We start from the raw sequence: 27,284 nt of genomic DNA, 5'->3' as shown, positions 1-27,284 counted from the left end.
GATATAGAATTGAATATATGGAATATATAGGATAGGATAGGATGGAATAGAGTATAATAGAATAAAGATTATAGAATAACTAGAGTAGAATTAATAGAATATATCGAATAGAACGTAATATAGAGTATAATAGAACATATAGAATGCGGAATAGGAGCTGGAAGGGACCCTAGAGGTCTTCTAGTCCAGCCCTCTGCTCAAGCAGGAAAACCTATACCCTTTCAGACAAGCGACTGTCCAGTCTCTTCTTAATTTGGCTCCGGTTCTTGCCAAGCAGGCTCGGCAGCTGATCGGGCTCCACACAGAGCGCGCGTTGCCTTTGGCGCTAAAGAAGCCGATTAAAAACTCGCCCAACTACCAAGGAGCAACCACGCTAACCAACCCTTCGGCCTCGAGCCTTCGATCAATGTGCGCATGCGCCTGCTCTTTCACGCTCTTATCCCCGCCCTCTCCTCCCGCCCCCAACGCCAATTGGCTGCCGCCCGACGGGGTTACGCCACGGGTCGGCGCGCGACCTTGTCGCGCGCCGGGCCGGCCGTAAAGCGCGGGCGAAACAGCAACAACAGAGGCGGAAGGTCGCGCGCCGCTTCTGCGCCCGTCTCAGGTCTCCCTCCTTTTCCCCCCACCCCCGCGACGATACCTGTGGGGGCGGGGCTGAGTATGCAGATGTCCCGCCGCGGGGCGGGGCCGACGATGCTAATTAAAGCCTCCAGGCAGCACGTCCAGGTGAGCGCCTGGGCGGTAGCCACGCAGGTGGGTCCTTGGCGGCCGGGCTGGGCTCGGGGGGCGGCCAGGCGGGCCCGAGAGGGGGTTGACCACCTCACCCTGTCCTTACTTGTACCCCGAAGGGTAGGACCGGCGCCCCCCCTTTGAAGCCCTTATGGTCCAGCGTCCCCTCCTCTTTCTTTCCCCCCCTCCTTTCCCGGGTGCTGGGAAAAGCTTCTTGACGTGGGGGGCGTTGAGGAAAATGTTCCCTCCCCTCGTGGTTTAAGCTTCCCGCCTTTGAGGTGGGGGGGGGGATTTGGTTGGGGAGGACATTTGCTCCCTCTTTTCCTCTCACCCCCTATGCCTTTCCTCACCTGTGGGGCTCAAGACCCCACAGCTTTACCTCCCCTTCTCTTCGCTCCCCAACGACCCTCCTCCTTGTGAGGGGTGGGGCTGAGAGGGCAATTGGGGACCCTCCCCACCTTCCCCAATAAGGCGGCAGCCCTGGGGTTACCTGCCCTTAAGGACCTGTCCTGACAGGTAGATAGAATCTCCCACGCACCTTTACTGGGTTTAGGTATCTATTTATTACATTTAATAAATTATAATAATAAAATAAAAAAAATAAATTATATCAAATATATAAATTATATAAAAAATAAATAATCATAAAATAATAAATACTTTTAATAAATAGACACCCAGCCCACTGTTGCAGCTGGTACAACCCAAGACAACCCCGTTATGAGGGGTGGGGCTGAGAGAGCAATTTGAGACCCTCCTCACCTTCCCCAATAAGGCGGCAGCCCTGGGGTTACTTGCCCTTAAGGACCTATCCTGACAGGTAGATAGACCCCCCCCCAAACCCCTCCCACACCTTTACTGGGCTTAGGTATCTATTCATTAAATTTAATAAACACCCAGCCCACTATTGCAATTGCTAACGCCCCCCCCTTATGAGGGGTGGGGCTCAGAGAGCAATTTGAGACCCCTCCCTCCCCACATACCTCCCCACAGAGGGTGGCAGCCTTGTGGGCTCCTTGGCCGTAAAGGACCTTCTCCCACAGGTAGATAGCCCCCCCCCCCTTTACTGGGTTTGTTTGTCTTTTTATTATTTCATATGTTATTTAACAGAAGAGTTGGAAGGGACCTGGTAGGTCATTTAGTCGAGCCCCCACCCTACCCTGCCCAAGTAGGGGGACCCTACACCGGGGTCTCCAACCTTGGCCCCTTTAAGCCTGGAGGACTTCCACTCCCAACTGGCTGGGGAATTCTGGGAGTGGAAGTCCTCCAGGCTTAAAGGGGCCAAGGTTGGAGACCCCTGCCCTGCACCATTTCTGACAGGTGGCAATCAATCCATTGAAACCAGGGGCCTCCAAACTTGGGCACTTTAAGACTTGTGGACTTCAACTCCCAAAATTCCTCAGCCAGCAAAGTCTTAAAGTGCCCAAGTTTGGGGACTCCTGCATTAAACATACGTTCATGCGTTTAACGTAGGTTCACAAAACCCCCTTTATGCAGGCTACGAGAAAAATAAACCCAGCAAGCAGCATTTGCACAACATTTTAGCCGGGTAGGATCCCATCCAGAAAAACAATCCAATTCAGGCACCCAGGAAAGTGGATTAAGAGATCTGGAACCAAGTGGCCTCAAAAGTTGTAATAATTCTAACTATGGATTTCAACAAATGGCACCTGAGCTTGAAACTGCAGGTCCTTCTCCCTGGCCGTTGTAAGTCAAGGACGTGCCACATTTTTGCAGCAGCTCTAGGTGGCTTATCAAATGATAAGGTAAGACAAGTAGTCCTCCTCTTGCAACCGTTCATTTAGTGACCATTCGAAATCACAACGGCACTGAAAGAAGTGACTTGGGACCGTTTTTCGCCCTTACGACCATCACAGCATCCGCAAAGTCAGGGGATCAGACATTAGACAAGGGACTTTCCAACAGCTGGAAGAGTGATAAGATACCGATAGAGGGAAAGATAATTGAAAGAAATATTTGAATGTGCAGAAATGAATAGGAATTAAAGAAAAGAATCTGAATATTACACGGTATGGGATTTGTTTTATCAATGGATAGAAAATAGAACAAATTAAAAGGGATTAGATGTATTCATAGAGCAATAGGAAAAACTAATGTAATAGATATATTGGATCTCATATGTATGGAAATGTGATTATTATTGTTAAGTATGATAAGAATATTATTAATATTGGTTAAGTAATTGAAATATGTACCTAATCAGTGCATGATTGAAATGGAATAGACTTTTTTGTATATAAAAAATAATAAAAATTAATAAAAAAAACATAAGACGTTAGACAAGGGACTCAGATTTATGACGACGGCTGTGTCATGGGCAATGGCGGGAGCCAGGTTCACCGAACAACCAAGGTACTAACTTAACAAGTGCAGTGATTCACTTAACAACAACAGTGGCAAGGAAGGGCGTAAAATGGGGCAACATTCATTTAGCAAATGTCTCAGCAACAGAAATTTGGGGTCTCGGTTGTGGTCGTAAAGCAAGGACTACCTGAAAAAAAATGGACCAAGTGTCAAATCGCACAAAGAGATTCATGGCTGAATAAGTGGATTTGCATCTGGTTTCTTGGATTCAAATCCACCATGCAAACCTGTACAGAGCGATTAAAATGAAGGAAGATTAAATAAAGGCTAAAAAGTAAGAAGACGGGCGACACAGGGTGGTGACTGGGGTCGTATCTTCACCCTTTCAGCCAGTCCCAGCAGAGAGCATCCCACTGGGGCCAGGAGGCAGATCCACTGGCTGAACTACTTTGGCAGAAAGGGGTCTCAGTAGATCTCTTCACTGGAGTGAGTGGGACAAGCTTGGGCTGAGATGATGACTCCCTCAGGGGGTCCAGATCTCTTTGACCAAGCACAAAAAGAAGGGGAAAAGGCGACCTTATGATGAAGAGAATTGTAATGGTTCTGTGAGAGAAGAAAAATATGTTCTCAGTTTGAAAAAAATTGGAAGAAGATGATTTCAGGTATGAAAACTGGCTGGGTGACCTTGGGACAATCGCTCCCAGTTCAACCCACTTCACAGTGTCCTTGTGGGGAAAATAGGCAAGCTTATTAGCAATGTTTTCCATATATTTTAAAAAGCAAGATAAAAAAAACCTAATAATTCTCATAATAAGATATCCAGGGGCTTAAACGATAGCAGTTAATTTATATCCTGGGTATTTCAAGCAGTAGAAATAATTGTATTTCTTTTGTCCAGTTGTATCCGGTTATTTGAGACTGCCTGGGTAAGTCCCTGCAGTTTTCTTTGGCAAAGTTTTGCAGAAGTGGTTTGTCATTGCCTCCTTCCTAGGGCTGAGGTAAAGTGACTGGCCCAAGGTCCCTCAGCTTGCCTTGTAGCCAAGACGAGACTAGGACTCAGTGTCTCCCAGTTTGTAGCCTGATGCCTTAACCACCATGCCGAATTTTCTCTCCAGTTATAAATTACCATGCAATAAATAAAATATTGGAGGATTTTTCTTATGGGACAGTTAATATTAATGGTTATGGGAGACCTGCTAAGTCAGTCTCATGGTAGAAAATAGGAGGACGTTGCAGGCATTCAAATTAGATGATTTCAGGTTGCACCCAGGGGTTTTTTATTAAGAAATCAGAAGGAAAGAACGGTTGAACTCCCATTCTTAAAAAATATAAAACTTGGCTTTTTATAGAGTTTTGCCTTCTCTTCCATTTATTGCCATGTTGTGAGTCTTTTCTAGGTGATCACTTTTGTACTTAAGGGCAAGGTGTGACTGAGTCAGTGCTGCCCTGTGGCAGTAAATGTACTTTTGGCATCCAGTGGGTAAATTATTGTACCCATGGAATTGTGCCAAAGCGTAGTGAAGCAGATAGTGGATGTTTCTCCTCTGGCATATTGGCTGGATTCATACTTAGAGCAAACTGAAAATGGGGTTTGATGGGTTGTGGGTTAAATTCACCTGGGTCTCTTTGCATCACATTATAAGGTATAATACATACTTGGGCATGGCATGTTTTATGATTTGTTAAGTGGACTTGGGATCAAATATATTATATAAATGTATCTGCCGTGTTTCCCCGAAAATAAGACCCAGTCTTATAATTTTTTGCTATCAAAAAAGGCACCAGGTCTTCTTTTGGGGGATGTCATCCACTGACCAACCTCACTTGCGTGCATTGCCTCCAGCCTCCTTTTTGCTGTCAGAGGCCTTTGGGAGCTTCTGCAGCTGGCAAGGCTTTCCTGAAGGCCTCTGCAGCTGATAACAGCCAATAACTCCAGATCGATCCGGAGCTTTGTTATATCAGCTCCAGAGGCCTTCAGGAAAGCCTTGCTAGCCTGGCTGACTGCAGAAGAAATGAGCTGGCGAGGCAGGTGTCGGGGTGTGCGAGGCCTGGCTACAACTGTCCAATGGTAAGTAGTAGGGCAGCTCCACCCCCCACCATCCCTTCCCGTAGCTTAATTTTTACCCATGCATTCTGGAGTGGGTGGGATCTTAATTAGGGCTTATTTTGGGGGGTAGGGCTTATATTGGGTTCATGTGTAAGAATCAAGCTAGGACTTACTTTCAGGGTAGGTTGTATTCTCAGGGAAACAGTATATGAGGCTGAAAGAGAAGAGGTTCAGCCATTGAATTGAGCAAACTCACAATGTAATGGCTCCTGTATATGAGGGGCTTCCAACACTCCTCCAATATCCCCAGTGGAAGGAGTGAGGGGGGGTTATTGTGCTTGCTGAATGCGTTTTTTTGTTGTGCTCATATACTTTGTTCCAACATTTCTTCTTAATTGGTTTCTTTTTTTAAAAAAGCAGAGTGTGCAATGTTTTTATTTCAATTTGTGGCTTCCAAATACTAAAGTAATAAAGAGGGCTTGTGATGAACTATCCCTGCAATCATTTTCCAAAGAGATCCTGTACTTAAACTTTCACATGTCCCCACCCATCCAAAAAACCTTAGGAGCCCTGATGTCTTCACATCTCAGATGTTGCTGCTGACCAATCTCATTGAAGTCGTTTCCCAAGCCTACGTAATGAAAAGCATGTTCCTCTTTTGCAGAGCTAGCAGCAGCTGTGAAGATTTCTCCGTGCGTCTTTGGAGAACCGAATAACCGTCAGCATGATGTTCGTCCAACGGCAGTTAGCCCTTCAGTGGCAAAGAATGACTCTGACCTGGTGGAGGCTGTGTGGCTCCCGGCACAGTAGCAGCAACGGAGCTGAACCTTACTTGATGCCCCTGCCAACACAAGCACAAGTGGTTATCTGTGGTGGCGGGATTATGGGCACCTCAGTGGCCTATCATCTCTCCAAACTAGGGTGGAAGGACATTGTCTTACTGGAGCAGGGCAGGTAAAGGATTATGTTTGTTGAAAGTGTCACCAATCATAGCTTCCTTGGTCTTCCTCCTCTCAAACCACCCACCATTCGTTCTGAAATTCATCTTTATTTATTCTCTATAGACAATCGGGTTTCCTCACTGTGCCTTTATTTTTCTGCACTGGGTGCTTCTTTTTTATATATATTATGCCTTCAATGACCCCCCTTTTTTGAGAGGGAAAGAAATGGAAATGGGCTGGTCGCAGAGCAAGAAGAACCGATGGCAGGTGGACCAAGGCGGTCATAGAATGGATCCCAGTTGAGCAAAAGCATCCACAAAAGAGCCCTAAAACTAGATGGAAAGGCAACATCAGCAAGTATGGTGGGCCCAACTGACCAAAAGAAAGTCCAGGACCGTCTGGGTTGGAAACATGCAGAAGAGGCTTCGCCCAGCACTAGATAGAACAAGGGCTGGAATGAATGAATGAATTGATCCCCTATTCCACGGGTGTCAATCTCAAGGCCCACAAGGGTGCTTAATTTTGGCCTGCGGGGCTGGCCTGGAAATAGCAAAGGACCGGCCTGCGGTGCCTCTTGCAGCCAAAATGGGGCATGAGAGGGAGGCTCACACAGCCCCCTGCACCCCATTTTCTGCCGGGATGGCCTCCCCCAGCATTTTGCTGGCCAAAACGGCATGGGGGGGGCATGCGTCCGTCCAGGCAGGAAACCGGGCACGGGGAGGGGGCTAATATGCCGCCCATGCCCGGTTTGGGCTGGCAAAATGCTACAGGAGGCATCCGTCCCATCTCTTCCCCACCCCCCCACCCCCAGTCCTCAGCAAATGCAGCAACTACAGCGCTGATCCAACCCTCGAAGGCATTCAATTTGACACCCCTGTCTTATTCATTCTGGACCGCATCTCTGCTTCTTTTACCATAAAGGTGGTCCTTATGGCTGTAATAGAGCCCAGAATTTCTGTCATATGGCAGTAAGTCGAGGCACCCATATGATCCACCCGTTTTGCAATCATCACAACTTATGATCGTGATGAGCAGAGTCCATTATGGTTGTAAGTCAAGGAGTGCCTGTATGTATAACTTGCAACTGAGCTCCGGGACTTCTTGTTCCTCCTCCTTCTTGGGGTTTGGAGCTTCTCTTCACCTCTGGCTTTTCCCTTTTAGGCTGGCAGCCGGTTCCACTCGGTTCTGCGCAGGCATCGTAAGCACAGTGCACCATTTGTCCATCGAGCTAAAGATGGCCGATTACTCCAGGAAGCTCTACCAGCAGCTCAAGCAAGAGACTGGGGTGGAAACTGGTAAGCCCTGGAGGGTCAGTTTGGAGAAACAAGGCATCCTCTATCTACCTTGCTGGCCCCCTCTAACTGTGTCAGGAGTAGAGGTAGGATAGGATAGGACAGGACAGGACAGGACTGCACTGAACTGAACTGAACTGAACTGAACTGAACTGAACTGAACTGAATAGAATTCTTTATTGGCCAAGTGTGGTTGGACACACAAGGAATTTGTCTTGGTGCAAATGCTCTCATTATACATAAAAGAAAAAATATATTCATCAAGAGGCAAGAATCATCAGGTACAACACTTAATGATAGTCACTGGGTACAATAAGCCATCAAATCATACCAGGAAACAGTCCATATAAATCGTAAGGATACAAGCGACAAAGTTACAGTCATACAGTCACAAGTGGGAGGGGATGGGTGATAAGGAGTGATGAGAAGATTAACGGTAATGGTACTGCAGACTTTGTAAATAGTTGGACAGTGTTGAGGGATGTTTAGCAGAATCATGGCATTTGAGAAAAAGCTGTCCTTGTGTCTAGTTGTTCTGGGGTGCAGTGCTCTATAGCGTCGTTTTGAGGCAAAGAGTTGAAACAGTTTATGTCCGGGGTGTGAGGGGTCTGTAAATACTGGTACTATAGAGTGGAGTAGAGTAGAGTAGAACAGAACAGAATAGGATAGAAAAGATCTTTGAGGTCTTCTAGTCCAACCCCCTGCTTAGGCAGGAAATCCTACACCACTTCAGACAAATGGTTATCCAATCTCTTATTAAAAATGTCCAGTGATGGAGCATTTATAACTTCTGGAGGCAAGTCGTTCCCCTGATTAATTGTTCTAACTGGCCGGAAAATTCTCCTTCGTTCTAGGTTGTTTCTCTCCTTGATTAGTTTCCATCCGTTGCTTCTTGTCCTGCCCTCTGGTGCTTTGGAGAATAGCTTGGCTCCCTCTTCTTTGGGGCAGCCCCTGAGATATTGGAAGAGTGCTATCATGTCCCCACGATCCTTCTTTTCGCTGGACTAGCCAAACCCTTAACGACCATTGGAGCCTTCCCATGGTCATGTGATCAAAATTCAGGCGCTTGACTCATATTTATGATCGTTGCATTGTTCTGGGATCTTGTGATCCCGCTTTGGGACCTTCTGACAACCAAAGCCAATGGGGACACCAGATCCACTTGACAACCAGGTTACTACCTTGTCAACTGCAATGATTCACTTAACAACTGAGGCAAGAGAAGTCATAAAATGGGACAAAACTCAATAAATGTCTCAGTAAGAGAAATATTAGGCTCAATTGTGGTCGTTAGTCGAGGACTGCCTGTATAACAATGGCGTGGTTTAAACTCGCTTCTCTTCATGGCTGTGCAGAGATCAGAAGCCTGGATTCTCTTGTCCAAGCTCTTCCTTCTAACACCGGGAGTCCCAACCGTGTCTATTCCCAGGTATATTGACTTCCACTCCCAGAATTCCACAACCAGCATAGTCATTGCAGAGAATTCTGGGAGTTGATGTCCACCTAGGTTGGGAAATATCTGCTTCTTAACTTCTGCTCCCTTCCGTTATTTTCCCATCCAAGAAAATGGCTGTTTGGTGGGACTGCAACGGAGGCTGAGAGTGGGTTATTTTTTTGTACCAGGTTACGTGAAGACGGGCTCCATCTCGCTAGCTCAGACTCAGGACCGGCTGATCTCGCTGAAGCGCATAGCCTCGCGACTCAAGTAAGCTGGCGCATATATGCGCGTCTGGTGGGGTGGCCCCTCCTTCGCCAGCCTGGTTGGAACAAGGGTGTAACAACAGTGCCTGTGTGTCTCCGGCAGGATCATGGGTATTCCCTGCGAGCTTATCCCACCAAAGAGGGTGGCCCAGCTCCACCCCTTTATCAACATCCACGACCTGGTGGGGGCCCTGCATGTGCCCGAGGACGCCGTCATATCATCTACTGACGTCACCCTCGCTTTGGCCAATGCTGCTGCAGCGAACGGTATGACCCAGCCTGCTCAGTGTCCTGCTGGGGCTCCCTTTCTCGGGGGGTGGAGCACTGCTTGGGTGGGGGAGGGCGTGGAATGATGCTGCAAAACCACAGGGATAGACTCCCCTCCAGCTTTTCTTTAAGGCATTGAGTTGTGGCCTGTCGGCCGCCGGCCCCTCCAGCAGCCGAATCAGAGGTGGGAGGAGGAAGAGGCGTGGGAGTTAGGGTAAGCATCAAGGCAACCTGAGAAGTTCCAAGGAGGAAGAGGGAATGGAGCTGGCAGAGAGAGAGAGAGAGGCAGAGGTGGAGCCTGGGCTGTCTGTCAGCCTTCAGATGGGGAGTCAACAGCCCCCAGGTCTGGAGGTGGCTGATGAGGAACAGGAGGAACTGCTGGGTCCAGGGCCTGACGCATGGATGCACAAAAGGCAGAGGAGAGGAGAGCAGTGGAAATCTATGGGCCGGTCCTTGGGACGGAAGAGCCACCGCTGCTGGCGAAGTCCCACCCTAGCTCTCGGGACAAAAGGCAGGGGATGGAGATGAATAGATGTGGGAGACAACTAGTCATCTCCCTGAAGGACAGACTTGTTAGCCTGCATCGAGAGAGGAACTTTTTGCTGGGGCTGCTGGCGCTCCTAATAAAGGAATCTTTGAGTTCACTTCAGAGGGTTTGTTGTGTTTGTGGAGCTTGGTCAGAACACATTGGGTGTATGTCGTTTTGTGGGCATTTTATGAGAAGCCGCTTCTGTTTGAGGCATATGGAGAGAACTGTTTTAGACCCTATCCTGAAAACAAGGAAGCTTCAGCTGATGGGGAGTAATATAGTTATCACTGTCTCCTGTGTTTTTGCCCTAAGCAAGACCAGGTAGATGGTCCTTCTTGGGCAGAGGGCAGGATCTCTGGTCACGGTTGACTGGAGTGGCACGAAAAAGCCCAGCCCTGCATGTATGGCTTCAAGGGGTTGGGTTGCAGGTTAATTCTGGGACTTTCCAAGGAAAAGGGTCAGAGCATTGTGGTGGAGAAGACCTTTCTCCGCCTTGAAAGTGTCTTGTCTTTGATGGTATTGGGGCTCCAAACATGGCCACCTTAAGACTTGTGGACTTCGACTCCCAGAATTCCTCAGCCAACAAGTCTTAAAACTGCCAAGGTTGGACACCCCCTGGGCAAGAGATCGTGAGAGTTGAACACTGTTATCTCTGGAGGAACCTCACTGGAGAAGGTGGCCTCCTGTAGGCTTTTAGGAGCCCTCCTTCACCCTTTAGTGACAACAAAGGACACTGACATCACAACATGGTGTGAACTGAAGTTGGCATTGCAGAGGGCTGCTGTTTTTCAAAGAAGCATTGTGCTGTTCGTAGTGAGCAAGAGGCGGCCATATCAGATGGCCTTGCTTGGATCAAGAAGTCCCACAGAATCTGAAGATAGCAATGGCACTTAGACTCATGTACTGCTTTACAGCCCTCTCTGAGCAGTTTACAGAGTCAGCCTCTTACCCCCAACAATCTGAGTCCTCATTTTACCCACCTGGGAAGGACGGAAGGCTGAGTCAACCTTGAGCCTGGTGAGACTTGAACTGCTGAACTGTTGGCAGTTGGCAGTCAGCAGAGATAGCCTGCAGTACTGCACTCTAACCACTGCACACCATGGATAGATGATTGGATAGATGGATGGAAGGGCAATAGCAATAGCACTTAGCTTCACAGTGCTTTCCAGCCCTCTTTATGTGGTTTACAGACTCAGCCTGTTGCCCCTAACAATCTGAGTCCTCATTTTACCACCTCGGAAGGACGGAAGGCTGAGTCAACCTGGAGCCTGGTGAGAATTGAACTGCCAAAATGCAGGCAGCTGGCAGGCAGCAGAAGTAGCCTGCAGTACTGCATTCTAATCACTGCGCCACCGTGGCTCTTGCAAAACAACCCTGTTGGCTTTCTTGGGCCCATGTGTTGTTGTTTTTAAGAAATCTTAGCTCATTACCCTAAATGCTGTTTGCTTATTTGTGACATAAAATCGGTTACAAACCATGACAGTGTCCCATATCTCCCCACAACTTCCAAGAGGCTGAAAGTTGAGTCCATCCCAGTTCAGTGGTGGTACAGCCCCATTGGCCACACTAGTAACTCTGGTAGGCCAAAGAACTCTGTGCTAAGTGGGCCTTTTAGGTGCAGAAAAACTCTTTAAGTTAAGGCTTAACTTAAGCCACCGTGGCGCAATGGTTAGAGTGCAGTACTGCAGGCTGCTTCTACTGACTGCTGGTTGCCAGCAGTTCGGCAGTTCAAATCTCACCAGGCTCATGGTTGACTCAGACTTCCATCCTTCTGAGGTGGGTAAAACGAGGACCCAGATTGTTGGGGCAAGAGGCTGATTCTGTAAACAGCTTAGAGAGGGATGTGAAGAACTGGGAAGTGGTATATAAGTCTAAGTGCTATTGCTAAACTAACCTCAGTAATAGCAATAGCCCATAGACTTATATACCGCTTCACAGTGCTTTTCGGCCCTCTCTTAAGTGGTTGACAGAGTCAGCCTATTGTCCCTCAACAATCTGGGTCCTCATTTTACCCACCTCAGAAGGAAGGAAGGCTGAGTCAACCTTCAACCGGTCAGAATCAGTCGACAGAATTAGCCTGCAATGCTGCATCCTAACCACTGCGCCACCCGGGCTGTATAATTATCCTGCATTTTGCTTCATTGCTGCAGCTGAATTCCTTACGTTGCCTTCGTTTTGAATGTCGCAAAGGGAATTCTTGCCTGCAGATGAAGTTCTGGAGCAGTGATCCTGTCCACAAACTCCTCACCTTTGTTTAAGAGCCCCAGAACTGTCCTTCTGGGTCAGATCAAAATTAGTCTTTACTGATTCTGGCAGAGTTTGCTCAAGATTTCTGGGCAGGACTGGAGCGTGGCTTCTGCCTGTTTCTGTGTCAAGGTATCTCGCTGTGAGATGATAGCCTTTTGAAGGCAGCATTCCGTTTGTCAAACTGTGCTTGTCAAGGAGCATGAATGGCGGTGAGGCTCCGTTGAGTTGTGTTTCTGTTGAGTTGTGTTCCTTGCAGTGTGGCACTTTGGGGTGAGCAGAGCCAAGAATGATAGTGAAAGACCAGGTTCTTTGCAGCTTTCCCTTGCAATGGATCACCAGAGACCACCCAACTTCCTCTCCGCTCTTGTCTCCCCAGGGGTTCAAATCCACGAACAAGCCAGTGTCATCCACGTCCTGGGCCAGAAGGGCTGCGTAACTGGAGTGGAGACGGACAGAGGGATGATTGAGTGCTCCTACTTCGTCAACTGTGCTGGGCAGGTGAGGCCCTGATTGGACTGTGGGGCTGAAGGGCTTGTCAGCCTGACCATGTCTGGGTATTCTCTTTGGGGCAGATTTTGGGCTCCTGTGCCAAAAATTGTGTGCGCACTTGCACACTGACGTTCACATGCCGGCACCCAGAAGGCAATGCACGCCCTCCCCACACCCCTATGGATTGCCTTCTGGGTGCCTCTCCACCCATCCACCCACCCCCTGCCACCCCCTTACCTGCACTGGGTGCTTCTCCACCCACCCACCCACCCCCTTACCTGCACTGGGTGATCAGCACTAATTATGCAGAATTGTGCTCAGCGAGTGTTAAACCATATTACCCAATATTTACCAACTGTATGCAACACCAGTTGAAAAGCAGGCTGTAAAACAAAATAGCAAATAACTTGTTCCTTATGTATTTTGTCTCTGGTGACAAGAGAGAACAGACCCTTGTACTTCTTCCCTGACAATTGTTTACATCCATCCTGCAATCTTTCTTCCTTGTACTACATACCAGATATATTATCACTGCTGTTTCTTTGGCAACAATAAGAATCTCATTAACTAAATTTCCCCTCTAATAGAGCAAATCCCAGAATTGACCAAAAAGAGTATTAAAGCTTCTTCTTAAAATGACAGTAATTCTAGATTGATCTGGAAAGACTGTAATCATCATATTCCATATTACTATTTCTGAAGTTGATATCTACTTGTTCTACTTGAATTAAAAAAAAAATAAAGAAGCAATTAAAATGGATAAGCCATTCTAACCCAATCTTACTGTTAATTTTTCCCAAGTCCTTACGATGAAGCCTAAAAAAAATCAATTGTGTTTGTTATTAGCTGCCAAGTTCACTATAGCAAAACACTGTTTCTTTACATCAATGATATCTAAAAATATGGGAAATAGCACTGCCTGAAAATTTAACACAACATATAAAGTGTTCTGAAGCACTTTGGTTAAGGATTATTTTACTCGCATTTAGTTTCCATAGTTTCAGTTTAATAAAAGAAATTCCTAATGGATTATAAATGCAAGTGTCCTTTTGGAACAAAATATTGAAAATTAACAGTTGTTTCAGTCCTCGAGGTTACAAACCAACTTACATATACTTCTAAGTTTTCTGGATTTCTATTTGTTCCTATACAATGTGGGGCTTTGGGTTTCTTATTATGGTGCCTTTTATTCCTGCATTTAAACTGGGTTGAAATGATTCTTTGAGATAGGGCAAGTTGAAGAATGAGCCTCGTAGATGTAAAACCTGCCCTTGGTTTTTTTTTTTTTTTAAAAATTCCTTCTTTGCTTTCAGTGGGCTTACGAGCTCGGCCTTTCCAACGAGGAGCCAGTCAGCATCCCGCTGCATGCCTGCGAGCACTTCTACCTTCTGACGCACCCCCTGAAGACCCCCCTGGAGAGTAGCACTCCAAGTGAGGAACCTTCTCTTGCGCTGTCTTACAGGTGCTTGGCCTTTGGCACAATGGCAGGCCATGGGTGTTTAGTTCAGAGGTGCTTGGTGCCCATATGCAAAGCAAAGGTTGGAAGCTCCAGGTGCTCCAGATGTTCAGGGGCCATCAACTCCAGGGTCAGGGGGCTTGGACACAGGCTGACTGCCTGCCAGTTGGACACTTGGAGCACCACCGATTTCTTGTCTTTTGAGTTAAGGTAGGGGTATCCAACCTTGGCAACTTTTAAGACTTGTGGACTTCTGGGACTTGGAAGTCCACAAATCTTAAAGTTGCCACGGTTGGACATCTGTTCTAACCCAGCTCCCCAAACCCTCTGTAGTTGAAGCAGTGATTCCTTTATCCCCGGCAAAATGTTTCTCTCTCAACGCAGGCTAACAAGTCTGTCCAGCAGGGGAGATGAATAATTGTCTGCCACATCTGTTCATCTCCGCCCTCCTGCCTTTTATCCCCAGAGCTAAGATGGGGCCTCGCTAGCAGCGGTGGCTCTTCCGTCCCAAGGACCGGCCCATAGATTTCCACTGCTCTCCTCTCCCTTCTGTGCATCCATGCATCAGACACTGGACCCTGCTGTTCCTCCTCTTCCTCATCAGCCACTCCAGGCCTGGGGGCTGCTGACTCTCCATCTGAGGGCTGACGGGTGACCCAGGCTCTGCCTCTGTCTCTCTGCCAGCTCCATTCCCTCTTCCCCCTCAGAGCTCTCAGGTTGCCTTGATGCTGACCCTAACTCCCATGCCTCCTCTTCCTTCTCCTCTGATTTGGCTGCTGGAGGGGCCAGCAACCAACAGGCCACAACAACATCCCTGAGTTAAAGGGCATGAACAGGCGTAAAAGGCCTTGGCCTGAGACCTAAATACAGGACATTATTGGGCAAGGCCTGATTCTATTTAGAGAAGATTCTTCGCTTCCCGGAAGCTTGTTGAAACTGGCTGCCAGCAGTTTGGCAGTTCCATTTTCACCAGGCTCAAGGTTGACTCAGCCTTCCGTTCTTCCAAGGACCCAGATGGTTGGGGGCAAGAGGCTGACTCTGTAAACTGCTTAGAGAGGGCTGGAAAGCACTATAAAGTGGTATATAAGCCTAAGTGCTGCTGTTATTGCCCATCCATCCATCCGTCCGTCCATGATGCACAGTGGTTAGACTGTAATATTGCAGGCTCATTCTGCCAACTGCCAGCATTTCGAATCTCACCAGGCTCCAGGTTGACTCAGCCTTCTATCCTTCCAAGGAGGGTAAAATGAGGAGCCAGACTGTTGGGGGCAAGAGGCTGACATTGTAAACCGCTTGGCTGTAAAGCACTGTGAAGTGATACATAAGTCTAAATGCTATTCTTTTGTTGAGGAGAACCTCAGCCCAATAGCTGTGGTTCTGAAGAAGCCCCCAGTGTTGTGGCCTGCCAGTGGCTGATGAAGCTGGCAGCAGAATCGGACAGTGAGGAGGTTGGGGAGGAACCTGGGCCAGTTCTGGAGTCTGGGGAAGGCTCAGATGAGTCGGAGGCAGAGATGAGGCCAGGGCAGGCTGGCAGTTGTCAGCTGCCTGAGGGCTCAGACAGCAGTGAGGTGGAGGAGCAGCTGGAGCCAGTTCCCAGCCTGCGCATGCCCAGAGCTGCCAAAAGAAGAACAATTACGAACTAAGAGTTGACGTGGGAGTAAAGCCACTGGTGGACGTTGAATGACCCCTCCCATAGGGATTAAAAGGGGAGCAAAAGGGGAGGGGGCTTTTGCAGGAACAATTCGTTCATTGCTGCAGTGTGAAGATCTGTCTGTACATCTCAGAGACTCTGTGCTGAGTCCTTCCTTGTCAGCACTGCGTTTGGAAATATTTACTTGGCTAGATAACGTCTGTGCTCCTAATTACACCCTTGAAAGACTGTTGGCCAGGCCTTTGGCTAAAAGTGAATGCGAGAAATTCACCTTCATTTAGTAAAAGGGGTTTTGCCGAGACAAAGAGTCGGCTTAGTGCTTTTTGGGGAAGCTGAGGCCAGAACACCCAGCTGCTCTGGAGAAGAGTGAAGATAAAGTTTTGGGGGCTCCCTGTGCTTGTGCTGACACTTTGAAGCGGCCTTGTTTGAGCAGAGAGCAGCACCAGAGCATCCCAGGGGCATCACACCTAGATGGGTTCCTGCTGGGATTCCCTTTGCCAGAGAAGATCTGGCACCAGCAGCCCTTCTTCTCTTGACCTGGGCTGTGTGAGGAGGCAGCCAGGCCCTGGGTGCAGGAATCCTGGGTGCAGTGGCGCCCTTAGCCCCCTCCTCTGTGTTTTCTGTTGGTTTCCCCCCCTCCTCACCCCTCTGCATCCTGTTGTTCTCCCCGGGTTCAAGCCTTTGCTTCTCTCCTCCGCAGCTATTGTGGACCTTGATGGGAGGATCTACATCCGCAGCTGGAAGGGGGGCATCCTCTCGGGTGGCTTTGAGAAGAACCCCAAGCCTATTTTCACTGAGGGCAAGAATCAGCTGGAGATACACAACTTGCAGGAGGACTGGGATCACTTTGGTAAGGCGGCCAGACCATTGGTGTAAAGCAGAGGGGTGGGGGAAACGATGGGCCCCTTATGACTTACGGACTTCAACTCCCAGAATTCTTGAGCCAGCATTCTAGCTGGCTCAGGAGTTTATTTATTTATTTATTGGCTTGACTTGATTTGATTTGTCAATCACTTACAAGATAATAGGTATAAGAATAAACATGAGTATGAATACAGGAAATAGGTATGAATAAATGGGGACAATAGGACAGGGACGATAGGCACAATGGTACGCTTTGCTGGCTGAGGAATTCTGGGAGTTGAAGTCCGCAAGTCTTAAAGTTGCCAAGGTTGGACACCCCTGTTCTCAAGGGTCCTTGTTGGAGGCCTGGCCCTCTCTTGGGGCGGTGGGAGAAGGGACGTATCCCCTCTTTTCTCTGCCATGGGCAGAGATAATTGTCTGCTCTGCCTTCGGGGGGAATCAGAGCCACTGCTGAGTGCCTTGCTGAGGAGGATGCCGGATATGGAGGCCCTGGAGATCATGCAGCTGGTGAACTGCCCAGAATCCTTTACTCCAGACATGCGGTGCATCATGGGAGAATCCCCCACCAGGCAGGGCTACTTCGTCCTAGCAGGAATGAATGCGGCTGGTACGTCTTTTGGAGGTGGAGCAGGCAAGTAAGTGGACTCATTTCCTATCGGGGAGGGGAGGGAAAACTTGGGGGTGGTTTCTACCTAGGAAAATGATTTTTTTTCCCCCCCAGTTCTTAACTTACTGAAATGGAGATGAGCAGCCTTTACAGACAATCAGAGTTGGAAGGGACCTTGTAGGTCACCTAGTCTAACCTCCCACCCATGCAGGAGACCCTACACCATTTCTGGTAGTCCAGTCTCCTCTTGAAAGCCTCCAGGGATGAAGCTCCCACAACTACTGAAGGCAATTTCTGTTCCATGGGTTGATTGTTCTCTGTCAGAAAATTCCTCCTTATTTCCAGGTTGAGTCTCTCCTTGTTCAGTTTCCATCCATTATTCCTTGTCTGGCTTTCGGGTGCCTTGGAAAACAACTTGACCCCCTCCTCCTCTCTGTGGCAGCCCCTCAAATATTGGAAGACTGTTCTCCTATCTCCCCTGGTCTTTCTCTTCCCTAGACTAGCCAGGCCCAGTTCCTGCAACCATTCATGGTTTATCGTATGTTTTAGTCTCCAGTCTGCTAATCTTAACAGATTAACGGAGTTGGAAGGGACCTTGTAGGTCATCTAGTCCAACCCCCCGCCAAGCAGGAGACCCTACACCATGTCTGACAGATGGCAGTCCAGCCTCTTCTTGAAAGCCTCCAGGGATGAAGCTCCCACAACTTCCGAAGGAAACTTCTGTTCCACTGGTTGATTGTTCTCACTGTCAAAAAATTCCTCCTTATTTCCAGGTTGAATCTCTCCCTTGTTCAGTTTCCATCCATTATCCCTTGTCTGGCCTTCGGGTGCCTTGGAGAATAGCTCGACCCCCTCCTCCTCTCTGTGGCAGCCCCTCAACTATTGGAAGGCTGCTCTCCTGTCTCCCCTGGTCCTTCTCTTCCCTAGACTAGCCAGGCCCCTTATATTTATATGAGCGCCGCCCCTTATATTTGAGTGGAGTAAAATCCTCAAGGACTCCTTTCCTTTTTTTCTTAACTTCCTGAAAGGCTAATATCCTATATCAGGGGTCCCCAACTCCTGGTCCGAGGACTGGCATCGGGCTGCGACATGCTAGAAACTGGACCACGCAAACAAGCAAAGATGCAGGCAGCCCACAAAACCCTCCAGTCCAAAGAAAAACGTCTCCACGGAACTGGTCTCTGGTGCCCAAAAGGTTGCGGGGGCCTCTGTCCTACATGACTATACTTTCACAACCCTTTTTAAAATAGAAGGCTAGTAAGACTTCATGGACTAATCAACCAATGGAGAAGTTGCCTTCAGAAGTCGGGAGCTTCCTCACTGGGCTATTATTCTGACTTGTTTATGAGATGTAAAGATGACATTATGAGATGACATTCCTATTTTAACACTAGCTCGATAGCCATGCTTTGCTACGAAACTATGTGGTCAAGCTTAGTTTTGGGGGAGGAAAATAAGGAGGGGGGGGGGAATTCTGCCTCTGCCTACCAGCATCCATCGGTATTCCTCTGGCTAGCATCCTGTCAGTGTGTGAGAGAGTTGAGGGCTGTTTGGAAACTGAAAGAGTATTTGCTGTGTGAGCAAGGAGATAGCAAGGAGCCTGGGCGTGGCTTAGCTCAACTGTTTTGTACTAAAGGAGCTTGCTGCTGCTGTGAAACTGAAACTCCTCTGCTTGTGTTTTGCATTTGGAACAGGTTTCTTTCTAGGTGGGGAGGGGGAGTAGAACTCCTTAGCATCAGAGCATGTTAATAATAATATAGGGAATACTCTAAATGCTCTGATGGTCATTTGGAAAAATCCTTTCTTAGTGAGCCCCTAGAAGCCAAGAGGAACATGAGTGCCGAATTTCAAGTTTGTAGGCTTTACAATCCTGGAGATTTTGTGAAGATGTGTGAGGGGTATTTTGTTTTTATATATAGAGATATGCATACTGTTTTTCTTTATTCACTTTTCAAAGTGGTTGAATCACATTCTTTTTCTAGATACGTGACATGGATAAGTATAAAATCAGATCACGGATACGTCCCTTTTTCTTTTCTCTTCTGTAGTTTCTTCCTTCTTTGCAAAAAGTGGCATTGCTGACCATTCTGAGATGCTGCCCCAAAGTGGCTGTTTAGGGTTGGGACCTCTGGTTGACCTTTCTGAGTTCCTTTTATGGTTGTCCTCGCATTTCTCATTGTGCGGTTTGGAATCTGTGACTTGGGGCGATGGGTTTTCTGGATATCTTCAGGAGATTCAAAAGCCACCTATCAGGAGGGAGCTCTGATGCGAATTTGTGCTGCAAACGGACGGACCTGATAGCCTCCCACAGCCTCTTTCCAGCTCTGTGTATTTTTGATAACAGGTACCTGGCCGAATGGATGGTGAATGGCTACCCTTCCGACAACGTCTGGCCCTTGGACCTGAAGCGCTTTGGAGCTCTGCAGAGCAGCCGTACTTTCCTCCGTCATCGGGTCATGGAAGTGATGCGTAAGTAGCCCCGAAGTTTGCCTGCCTCTCGTGTTCCATGGACTCGCCATGTGGCTCATGGAGGTGGGCAAGGGGCTGTGCCAGTTTCCTGGCTGGTAGCTGGTGGTTCATTCGTTAAAGAGGCTCTTAGAACAGCCGTGCCAGGAAGCTCAAGACTTTGGAAGGTGTTTCTCAATGGGTGGAAATGTTTCATTATTATTTTCATTGGTTGCACAGTCCACCAAATGCTGAGACTGGATTTGGCATTTTTGTCCACCCATTGAGCCCTTCCAAAGGATCTAGGATAGGAAAATGTTGTTGCTTGATGATATCGCCTCAGGATGAGGATGTAAGCTGGTCAGCTGCCTTTTGCAATTGACTGGTGATGGTTTTGTCAATGCCGATATTCAAATGATGTTAGCTGAGATTCTGGATGTTTTGGGATTGCACCCAAGGTGCCTACTATTGGTGTTAACTTTGCTTATTATTATTATTACTGTATTGCCAAGAAAGAGCAAGCAAAACTCTTGGCCTTTTGCATAGAATTAAGTGGTTTGGAGCCTCTTGGGGAAATCACCTTCTCCTCCTGTTTTTAGGAAGGTTCATATTAAACATAGTTGGCTTTCAGTTGTTCAGACTGGCTGAACATCCTGGCTTCAATTTAAAGCCAGACATAATCAGTGGAAACCTTATTATAAAAGTAAAGTTACACCATAGGTCAGTGGTGGCTAATCTTTTTGGGCTGCTGTGCCGAAAATTGTGCACGCACTTGTGTGTGCGCACTCGCATGCCAGCACCCAGAAGGCAGTGCGTGCAGCCCCCCCTCCAATACATGCTCATGCGATTCCCCAACCCCGCCCCCCCTTACCTGCACTGTGCACCTCCCAGCTGATTTTTGGCCTGTTTGAGGCTTTTTTCAGACTCCCAGATGCTTGAGGGAAGCCTCTGCAGCCTTTGGAGCCTGAAAAATGGGCTCGTTTTGTCACTTCCGGTATTTCTGGAAATACAGGAAGTGACGAAATGGGCCTGTTTTTCTGCCACCAAAGGCTGCAGAGGCTTTCCTCAAGCTTCCATGAGGGAAAAAATAGCCTCAAATGGGCCGAAAATCAGCCAGGAGGCGCGCGTATGAGCAGTGCAGGTAAGTTTGGCTGTGGCTCGTGGCACCCGTGCCGTAGGTTCACCATCATGGCCATAGGTCATAATGAGAGGAAGTAAGAAATGATGCACCTTTCTTTCTGACTACCTAAATTGGCTTAAGAGATTAGAAAAGGACCTATAGAAGAAAAAATGTAGCTCAAGACTGAATCGTGGAGTCCTTGGTGCGCTCTCTGAAGCTCTGAGCATCGTGCTGGGGAGATGTTACCTAGTTAGGCCTTGAAACGTCTACAGGAAAGCAACCAAGTTCAGAGAGCTCCTAGGACTCCACACATTAGATCAATGCTAGAGAAAGCAGAAGGAACATTTTTTTCCCAAATCCAGAAATAGTTCAAAGAGCTTCTTGAATTGAGATTGATATCCTGGAGGCCTTTGTTTTTCTGTTAAAAGTTTCATCTGGGTATTCGGACAATTGTAAAAGGATATTCTGTCTGGACTGGGAAGATAATGCGCTGTGTCCCTTCCAGCACATTGATTCTGTGGTTCTGTGGCCCCTCTCCAGCCCTGATCTACGATTTGAAAGTTCCCCGCTGGGATTTCCAGACCGGCCGGCAACTCCGCACGTCTCCCCTGTACGACCGGCTGGACGCCCAAGGAGCGAGATGGATGGAGAAGCATGGCTTTGAGAGGGCAAAATTCTTTGTCCCTCCAGGGAAAGGTGAGAGCAATTTCCCCCTGGATGCACCCCCCCCCCGGGAGCCACGTTTGGGGGCCCATCCTGAAGCCTTGTGCTTCCTCTCCTGCAGATTTGCTGGCTCTGGATCAGAGCAAGACGTTTTACAAGCCGGATTGGTTTGACATTGTGGGTGCAGAGGTCAAATGCTGCAAAGAGGCTGTGTGTGTCATTGACATGTCCTCATTCACCAAGTTCGAGATAAGCGTAAGTGCGTCCTCCTCCAAAGCTTTCCTTTTCATTTGCAAGCTTTCCATGTTAGTTTGCAGAGTGTCGGAACTGCCACTTCCCTGCCAGTCTGCCAGTCTGCCATGAAGCCTGGGGTGATGACCCAGGGTGGGATACAAAACAAACACAGTCACAGAAAACAGGTGAAGCCCCTTTTATTCCTTCACTTTGCTTCCAAGCTCCATATATTCTTGACAGAAGACAAAAAACTCCCACACAAACAGTTACAAGGAGGAGGAAAAAAGCAACACAAACCAGGCAAGATGAGGGTTGGAGGACGTCCACAGATAACACACACTGGGAAGGACACCAAATTCAGAGAGGAACCATAAACTAGAAATATTTCCATGCTTTGTTTCCAGCACTTGCCAGTACGCATGTCCGTCCTCTTATTCAGTTGTCACAGCTGCAGCCCATGAAGAGGATCAAGGCCCTCTCCTCCCCAGTAGACCATGTCTCTCCCTTATCCTCTCCTCCCTGCGTGCCCTAGGATGGAGCAAGGATGGGCCTGGGTCCTCCTCTGACTGCTCAGCCGGCCTCTGCCCTTCCCCAGCCTCCTCCACAACCTCCGGAGCCACACCTCCACTCCCTGTCGGCTGTTCCTCCTCTCCCTCAGAGTCAGTCTCCACCAGGGGCATGACACCTGAGGGGAAGCTGGAAGGGGCTGGTGAGGGCCTGGGGGAAAGGGAAACTAAACTGTGAGAACCTTCCTCTGTGAGAACCAAGGTCGGTTCCCTGGGAGAAGAATGCCGACCCGTAGAGTGACCATTTCCAAAACATCTCCCTTAAACCTGATTGGACCATGAGAGACACAAAATGGGAAGGGACCAAGGGAGGAAAGTTAACTGGCAAAAGCCTGGTGCGAACTCTTCGTTCTGGTTTGACGCTACCGTAATTCACTTGACTTCTAGTAAACTATACTTTCTCAACAAATGGAGTTAACGATCATTTTTACTTAGAAACCCAAGACATAAATTTTTAGGCTTTGTCTTTATCTTAGTAACATATTGTGAAAGTAAACAGCGGGGCACGTAAGTCTTTATTGCTTAGTGTCATTTGCAAATGCAACCAATTTAAGGTAGGGTAAAACTTTTAATTGCAAGTCTTAACTTTGTGTAACATATGAAACCATTCTATACCTTAAGAAGGTAGAGATTATTTTTAGACAAAGGCAAAACACCAGCTCATTGTGATCTGCCAAATTTGGTTTAAGGCTAAGGAGTTTTCATAATTTTAGCTCCTCCTTTTTTGTTTCTTTTTATTTCTGTTTCTGGGAACCAGTGGTTCACAAATCAATTTTTTCTGGATGTGGAATTTTTATTTAAATAGTTCATAGATGCATTGGACAGGTGTGTTATATATATACATACATACATACGTACATACATACATATATATATATAAAACACACCTGTCCAATGCATCTATGAACGATTTAAATAAAAATTCCACATCCAGAAGAAATATATATATATATATATATATATATATATGTAGATCTTTGGTTGTTCGGGTTTTCTCCGCGTAAGATTTGAAGTATCTAGGCAACGTTTCGATGAAGTCTCATTCATCATCTTCAGGCTTCTGTCTCCAGCTCTGTGCTTCTCAGAGTAATGGAGATTGCAGCTGCTTCCTCCTTTTAACTGCCAGTGGGGTGGAACTTGATTGGGTGGGGGCTTGGCTGTGTTCTGATTGGGTGGGGGTGTGTTCTCATTGGTAGGGGTTTGGCTGTGTTCTGATTGGTTGGGGGTTAGCCGTGTTCTGATTGGTTGGAGGCGTGTTCTGTTCAGGAGGGGCTTGGTTGTGCTCAGGTTAGTTTTAGTTGCTGGGGATTTGAGCTAGAGAGTTGTGATCTTGCTGTTTGGCTTCTAGTTCGTGGTCCTGCTGCATCTTCATAGTGGGTGTTGGTTTGCTTCATGTATGGCTCAGAGGGTTTGAAGTGGGTAGTGATGCAGCTGCAGTGCAGCTTCTGGTCCATGGTCGTTTCTCATTTTCTGAATGGGTGGGAGTCTGTTTTCTACATGGAAGTGTGGTGGTGGCATCTTGTGTGGCTCTCATGGGTGTGGGTCCAGTGTCCTTCTTCATGTTAGGTACTCGTCTGTTCATGAGGCGGGTTTCCAAATGGCTGGAAGGCGGGAGGTGTCATCTCGTTTGTTCATGCTGTGTGGGCGTTTTTCTATCTCTATGGCTTCTCTGATTATTCTGCTGTTGAAGTGTTCGGTTTTGGCGATAGTTCTGGTATTTTTAAAATCAATTTCATGTCCTGTGGCTTTGAGGTGTTGGACCAGGGAAGAGGTCGTTTCTTCTTTTTTGATTGAGTTCTTATGTTCTTCAATGCGTGCGCTTATTCTTCTGTTAGTTTGTCCAATGTATGTGTTAGGGCAGGCTGTGCAGGGATTTCGTATACTCCTTGGTTTTCTAATTCGATTTTGTCTTTGGGGTTTCTTAGGATGGTGGATATTTTTTTGTTTGTGCAGAATGCTGTTTTGATGTTGTGTTTTTGGAGGATCTTGCTAATTTTGTCTGTAGTGCCTTTTATATATGGGAGGAGGGCTTTCCGTTTTCTTGTTCTCTGTCTTGGATTTTGGTTGGGGCTTCTTTTTGGATTAGGTGGGTAATCTTCTTTCTTTGGAATCCATTGGCTGTGAGTACATTGGTGAGAGTGTGTAGTTCGGTTTTTGGTGTTGTTCATCGGCTAAGCATTTTGTTCTGGAGATGAGTGTCTTGGCTACGGAATTGATCTGTGCTGGGTGGTGGTGTGAGAGTGCATGTAGATAGCGGTTAGTATGTGTTTTCTTCTGGTAGATGGTGTGTCCTAGGAGCCATCGGATCTTTTGTATACCAAGACATCTAGGAAGGAAGTTGATTGTTGGCTTCTGTTTCCATGGTGAATTGTATTTTGGGGTGTGAGACTGTTGAGGTATGTGAGGAAGTTGTTCAGTTTTCTTTCCGTGTGGCCAGATTATGAAGGTGTCATCTACGTATCTGAGCCAGAGTTTGGGTTTGTGGTCGTATTTTCTAGAGCTTGTGTTTCAAAGTGTTCCATGTAGAGGTTTGCGATGACAGGTGAGAGGGGTGATCCCATAGGTGCTCCTTCTATTTGTTTGTATTTTTGTCCATTGTAGGTGAAGTAAGTATTGGATAGGCAGTGGTTGGTTAGATCTAGGATGTGCTTGGCGGGGTTGTATTTGTTTTGGATGGCTGTCAAGGCTTCTTTTATTAGCACTTGGGTGAAGAGGATGTGACATCGAAGCTTACTAGTAAGTCGCTAGGTTGTAAGTTTTGTTTCTTTATGATCTCGATGAACTGGAATGAGTTTCTTACGTGTGAGTTGATGGATTCTGCATAGGGTTGTAGTTGTTTGGCAAGAAATTTGGCCAGGTTTTGTAGAGGTGAGCCTATGGAGCTGACTATTGGTCTGAGTGGGGTTCCTTCTTTGTGTATTTTGGGAGACCATAAAGCTTGGGGCATCTGGATGATTTTTCTCTGGGTATGATTCCTTGCTGGATTTCTTCACTGATGGGGAGGCTTTTATTTTGGATTTGGTAGTTTTTCTAGGTAGGTGGTGGGGTCTGTCTTTAGGGGTTTGTATGTGGGGTCTTGGAGTAGGTTGGTTAGCTTGGTTTGGTAGTCAGATGTGTTCATTACCACTGTCGCATTGCCCTTGTCTGCTGGTAGGATTATTATGCTGGTGTCTTCTTTCAGGTTAAGTAGTGCAGTTTGTTCTTCTTTGGATAAGCCTCCATTTTATGTGACCTTGCATTCCTATGCAACTGCCGAGATCAAAATTTAATTCCCACAAGCTTCCAATTGAAATTCCACACCAACAGAGCAGCCACCAAACGCATCCTTAAAAGAACAGAACTGGCCCTAATTAGAAATGAACTTCACACAAAAAGGTTTCTCCTAGACCAAATCAACAAAGATCTCCTCACACTCCACCTCAAACTCAGCAACAAGATTCACCCTCTACTTTGGGACAAATCCAAACAACTCGCTGTCTGGAGAGCCGAAACACAGACCATCCTCAAGACAGACACACAGACCAACAAACTCAGGAAACTACAACAATGCCAGAAACCAACTCTTCCCCCCACAGCCACACATGAAACAAACAGTGCACAACATCTCAGACAAGATCCTCACTGAAGCTGAAACCAAGATCCTCTCAAAGGATTCAACTTTGCTGTCGCTCCCAAACACATCCCCACAGAAACCATCATATGTGGAGTTGAAACCAGCCTGACCAAAACCAACCCTGATGATGCTAACAAAATCAGACTCGAAATCACCAACATCCTCTGCACTAGCAAACCACCCAAAAGCAACTTATCCAAAGAAGAACAAACTGCACTACTTAACCTGAAAGAAGACACCAGCATAATAATCCTACCAGCAGACAAGGGCAATGCGACAGTGGTAATGAACACATCTGACTACCAAACCAAGCTAACCAACCTACTCCAAGACCCCACATACAAACCCCTAAAGACAGACCCCACCACCTACCTAGAAAAAACTACCAAATCCAAAATAAAAGCCTCCCCCATCAGTGAAGAAATCCAGCAAGGAATCATACCCAGAGAAAAATCATCCAGATGCCCCAAGCTTTATGGTCTCCCCAAAATACACAAAGAAGGAACCCCACTCAGACCAATAGTCAGCTCCATAGGCTCACCTCTACAAAACCTGGCCAAATTTCTTGCCAAACAACTACAACCCTATGCAGAATCCATCAACTCACACGTAAGAAACTCATTCCAGTTCATCGAGATCATAAAGAAACAAAACTTACAACCTAGCGACCTACTAGTAAGCTTCGATGTCACATCCCTCTTCACCCAAGTGCCAATAAAAGAAGCCTTGACAGCCATCCAAAACAAATACAACCCCCAAGCACATCCTAGATCTAACCAACCACTGCCTATCCAATACTTACTTCACCTACAATGGACAAAAATACAAACAAATAGAAGGAGCACCTATGGGATCACCCTCTCACCTGTCATCGCAAACCTCTACATGGAACACTTTGAAACACAAGCTCTAGAAAAATACGACCACAAACCCAAACTCTGGCTCAGATACGTAGATGACACCTTCATAATCTGGCCACACGGGAAAGAAAAACTGAACAACTTCCTCACATACCTCAACAGTCTACACCCCAAAATACAATTCACCATGGAAACAGAAGCCAACAATCAACTTCCCTTCCTAGATGTCTTGGTATACAAAAGATCCGATGGCTCCCTAGGACACACCATCTACCAGAAGAAAACACATACTAACCGCTATCTACATGCACTCTCACACCACCACCCAGCACAGATCAATTCCGTAGCCAAGACACTCATCTCCAGAACAAAATGCTTAGCCGATGAACAACACCAAAAACCGAACTACACACTCTCACCAACGTACTCACAGCCAATGGATTCCAAAGAAAGAAGATTACCCACCTAATCCAAAAAGAAGCCCCAACCAAAATCCAAGACAGAGAACAAGAAAACGGAAAAGCCCTCCTCCCATATATAAAAGGCACTACAGACAAAATTAGCAAGATCCTCCAAAAACACAACATCAAAACAGCATTCTGCACAAACAAAAAAATATCCACCATCCTAAGAAACCC

The 27,284-nt window shown here is 47.2% G+C and overlaps 1 protein-coding gene across 3 annotated transcripts in view; it reads left to right on the top strand.

Moving 5' to 3' along the window:
• The first annotated feature begins 493 nt into the window (after positions 1–493).
• Positions 494–27,284, top strand: part of PDPR (pyruvate dehydrogenase phosphatase regulatory subunit) — a 39,387-nt gene continuing 12,596 nt past the window's right edge. Inside the window, exons 1-12 of one of the 3 annotated variants that reach the window (XM_026714384.2) lie at positions 494–726; positions 5,766–6,055; positions 7,204–7,337; positions 8,958–9,039; positions 9,139–9,302; positions 12,455–12,576; positions 13,881–13,998; positions 16,375–16,524; positions 16,981–17,173; positions 19,490–19,614; positions 21,251–21,406; positions 21,495–21,628. In XM_026714384.2, the coding sequence (XP_026570169.1) occupies positions 5,826–6,055; positions 7,204–7,337; positions 8,958–9,039; positions 9,139–9,302; positions 12,455–12,576; positions 13,881–13,998; positions 16,375–16,524; positions 16,981–17,173; positions 19,490–19,614; positions 21,251–21,406; positions 21,495–21,628 (1,608 nt within the window). In that variant the 5' untranslated portion in view covers positions 494–726; positions 5,766–5,825. Of the gene's footprint in view, positions 754–2,406; positions 2,496–5,765; positions 6,056–7,203; positions 7,338–8,957; positions 9,040–9,138; positions 9,303–12,454; positions 12,577–13,880; positions 13,999–16,374; positions 16,525–16,980; positions 17,174–19,489; positions 19,615–21,250; positions 21,407–21,494; positions 21,629–27,284 lie in introns of those variants that run through there. The other 2 variants (XM_026714383.2, XM_087940411.1) reach the window with 2 other exon arrangements.

This window comes from Pseudonaja textilis, chromosome 11 (genome assembly GCF_049901715.1).
Source record: "Pseudonaja textilis isolate UNSWEBS1 chromosome 11, rPseTex1.2, whole genome shotgun sequence".
In the NCBI taxonomy this organism is placed as follows: domain Eukaryota; kingdom Metazoa; phylum Chordata; class Lepidosauria; order Squamata; family Elapidae; genus Pseudonaja; species Pseudonaja textilis.
The sequence above is the reverse complement of the archived record's forward strand: the minus strand, read 5'-3'. Positions and strand labels throughout refer to the sequence as shown.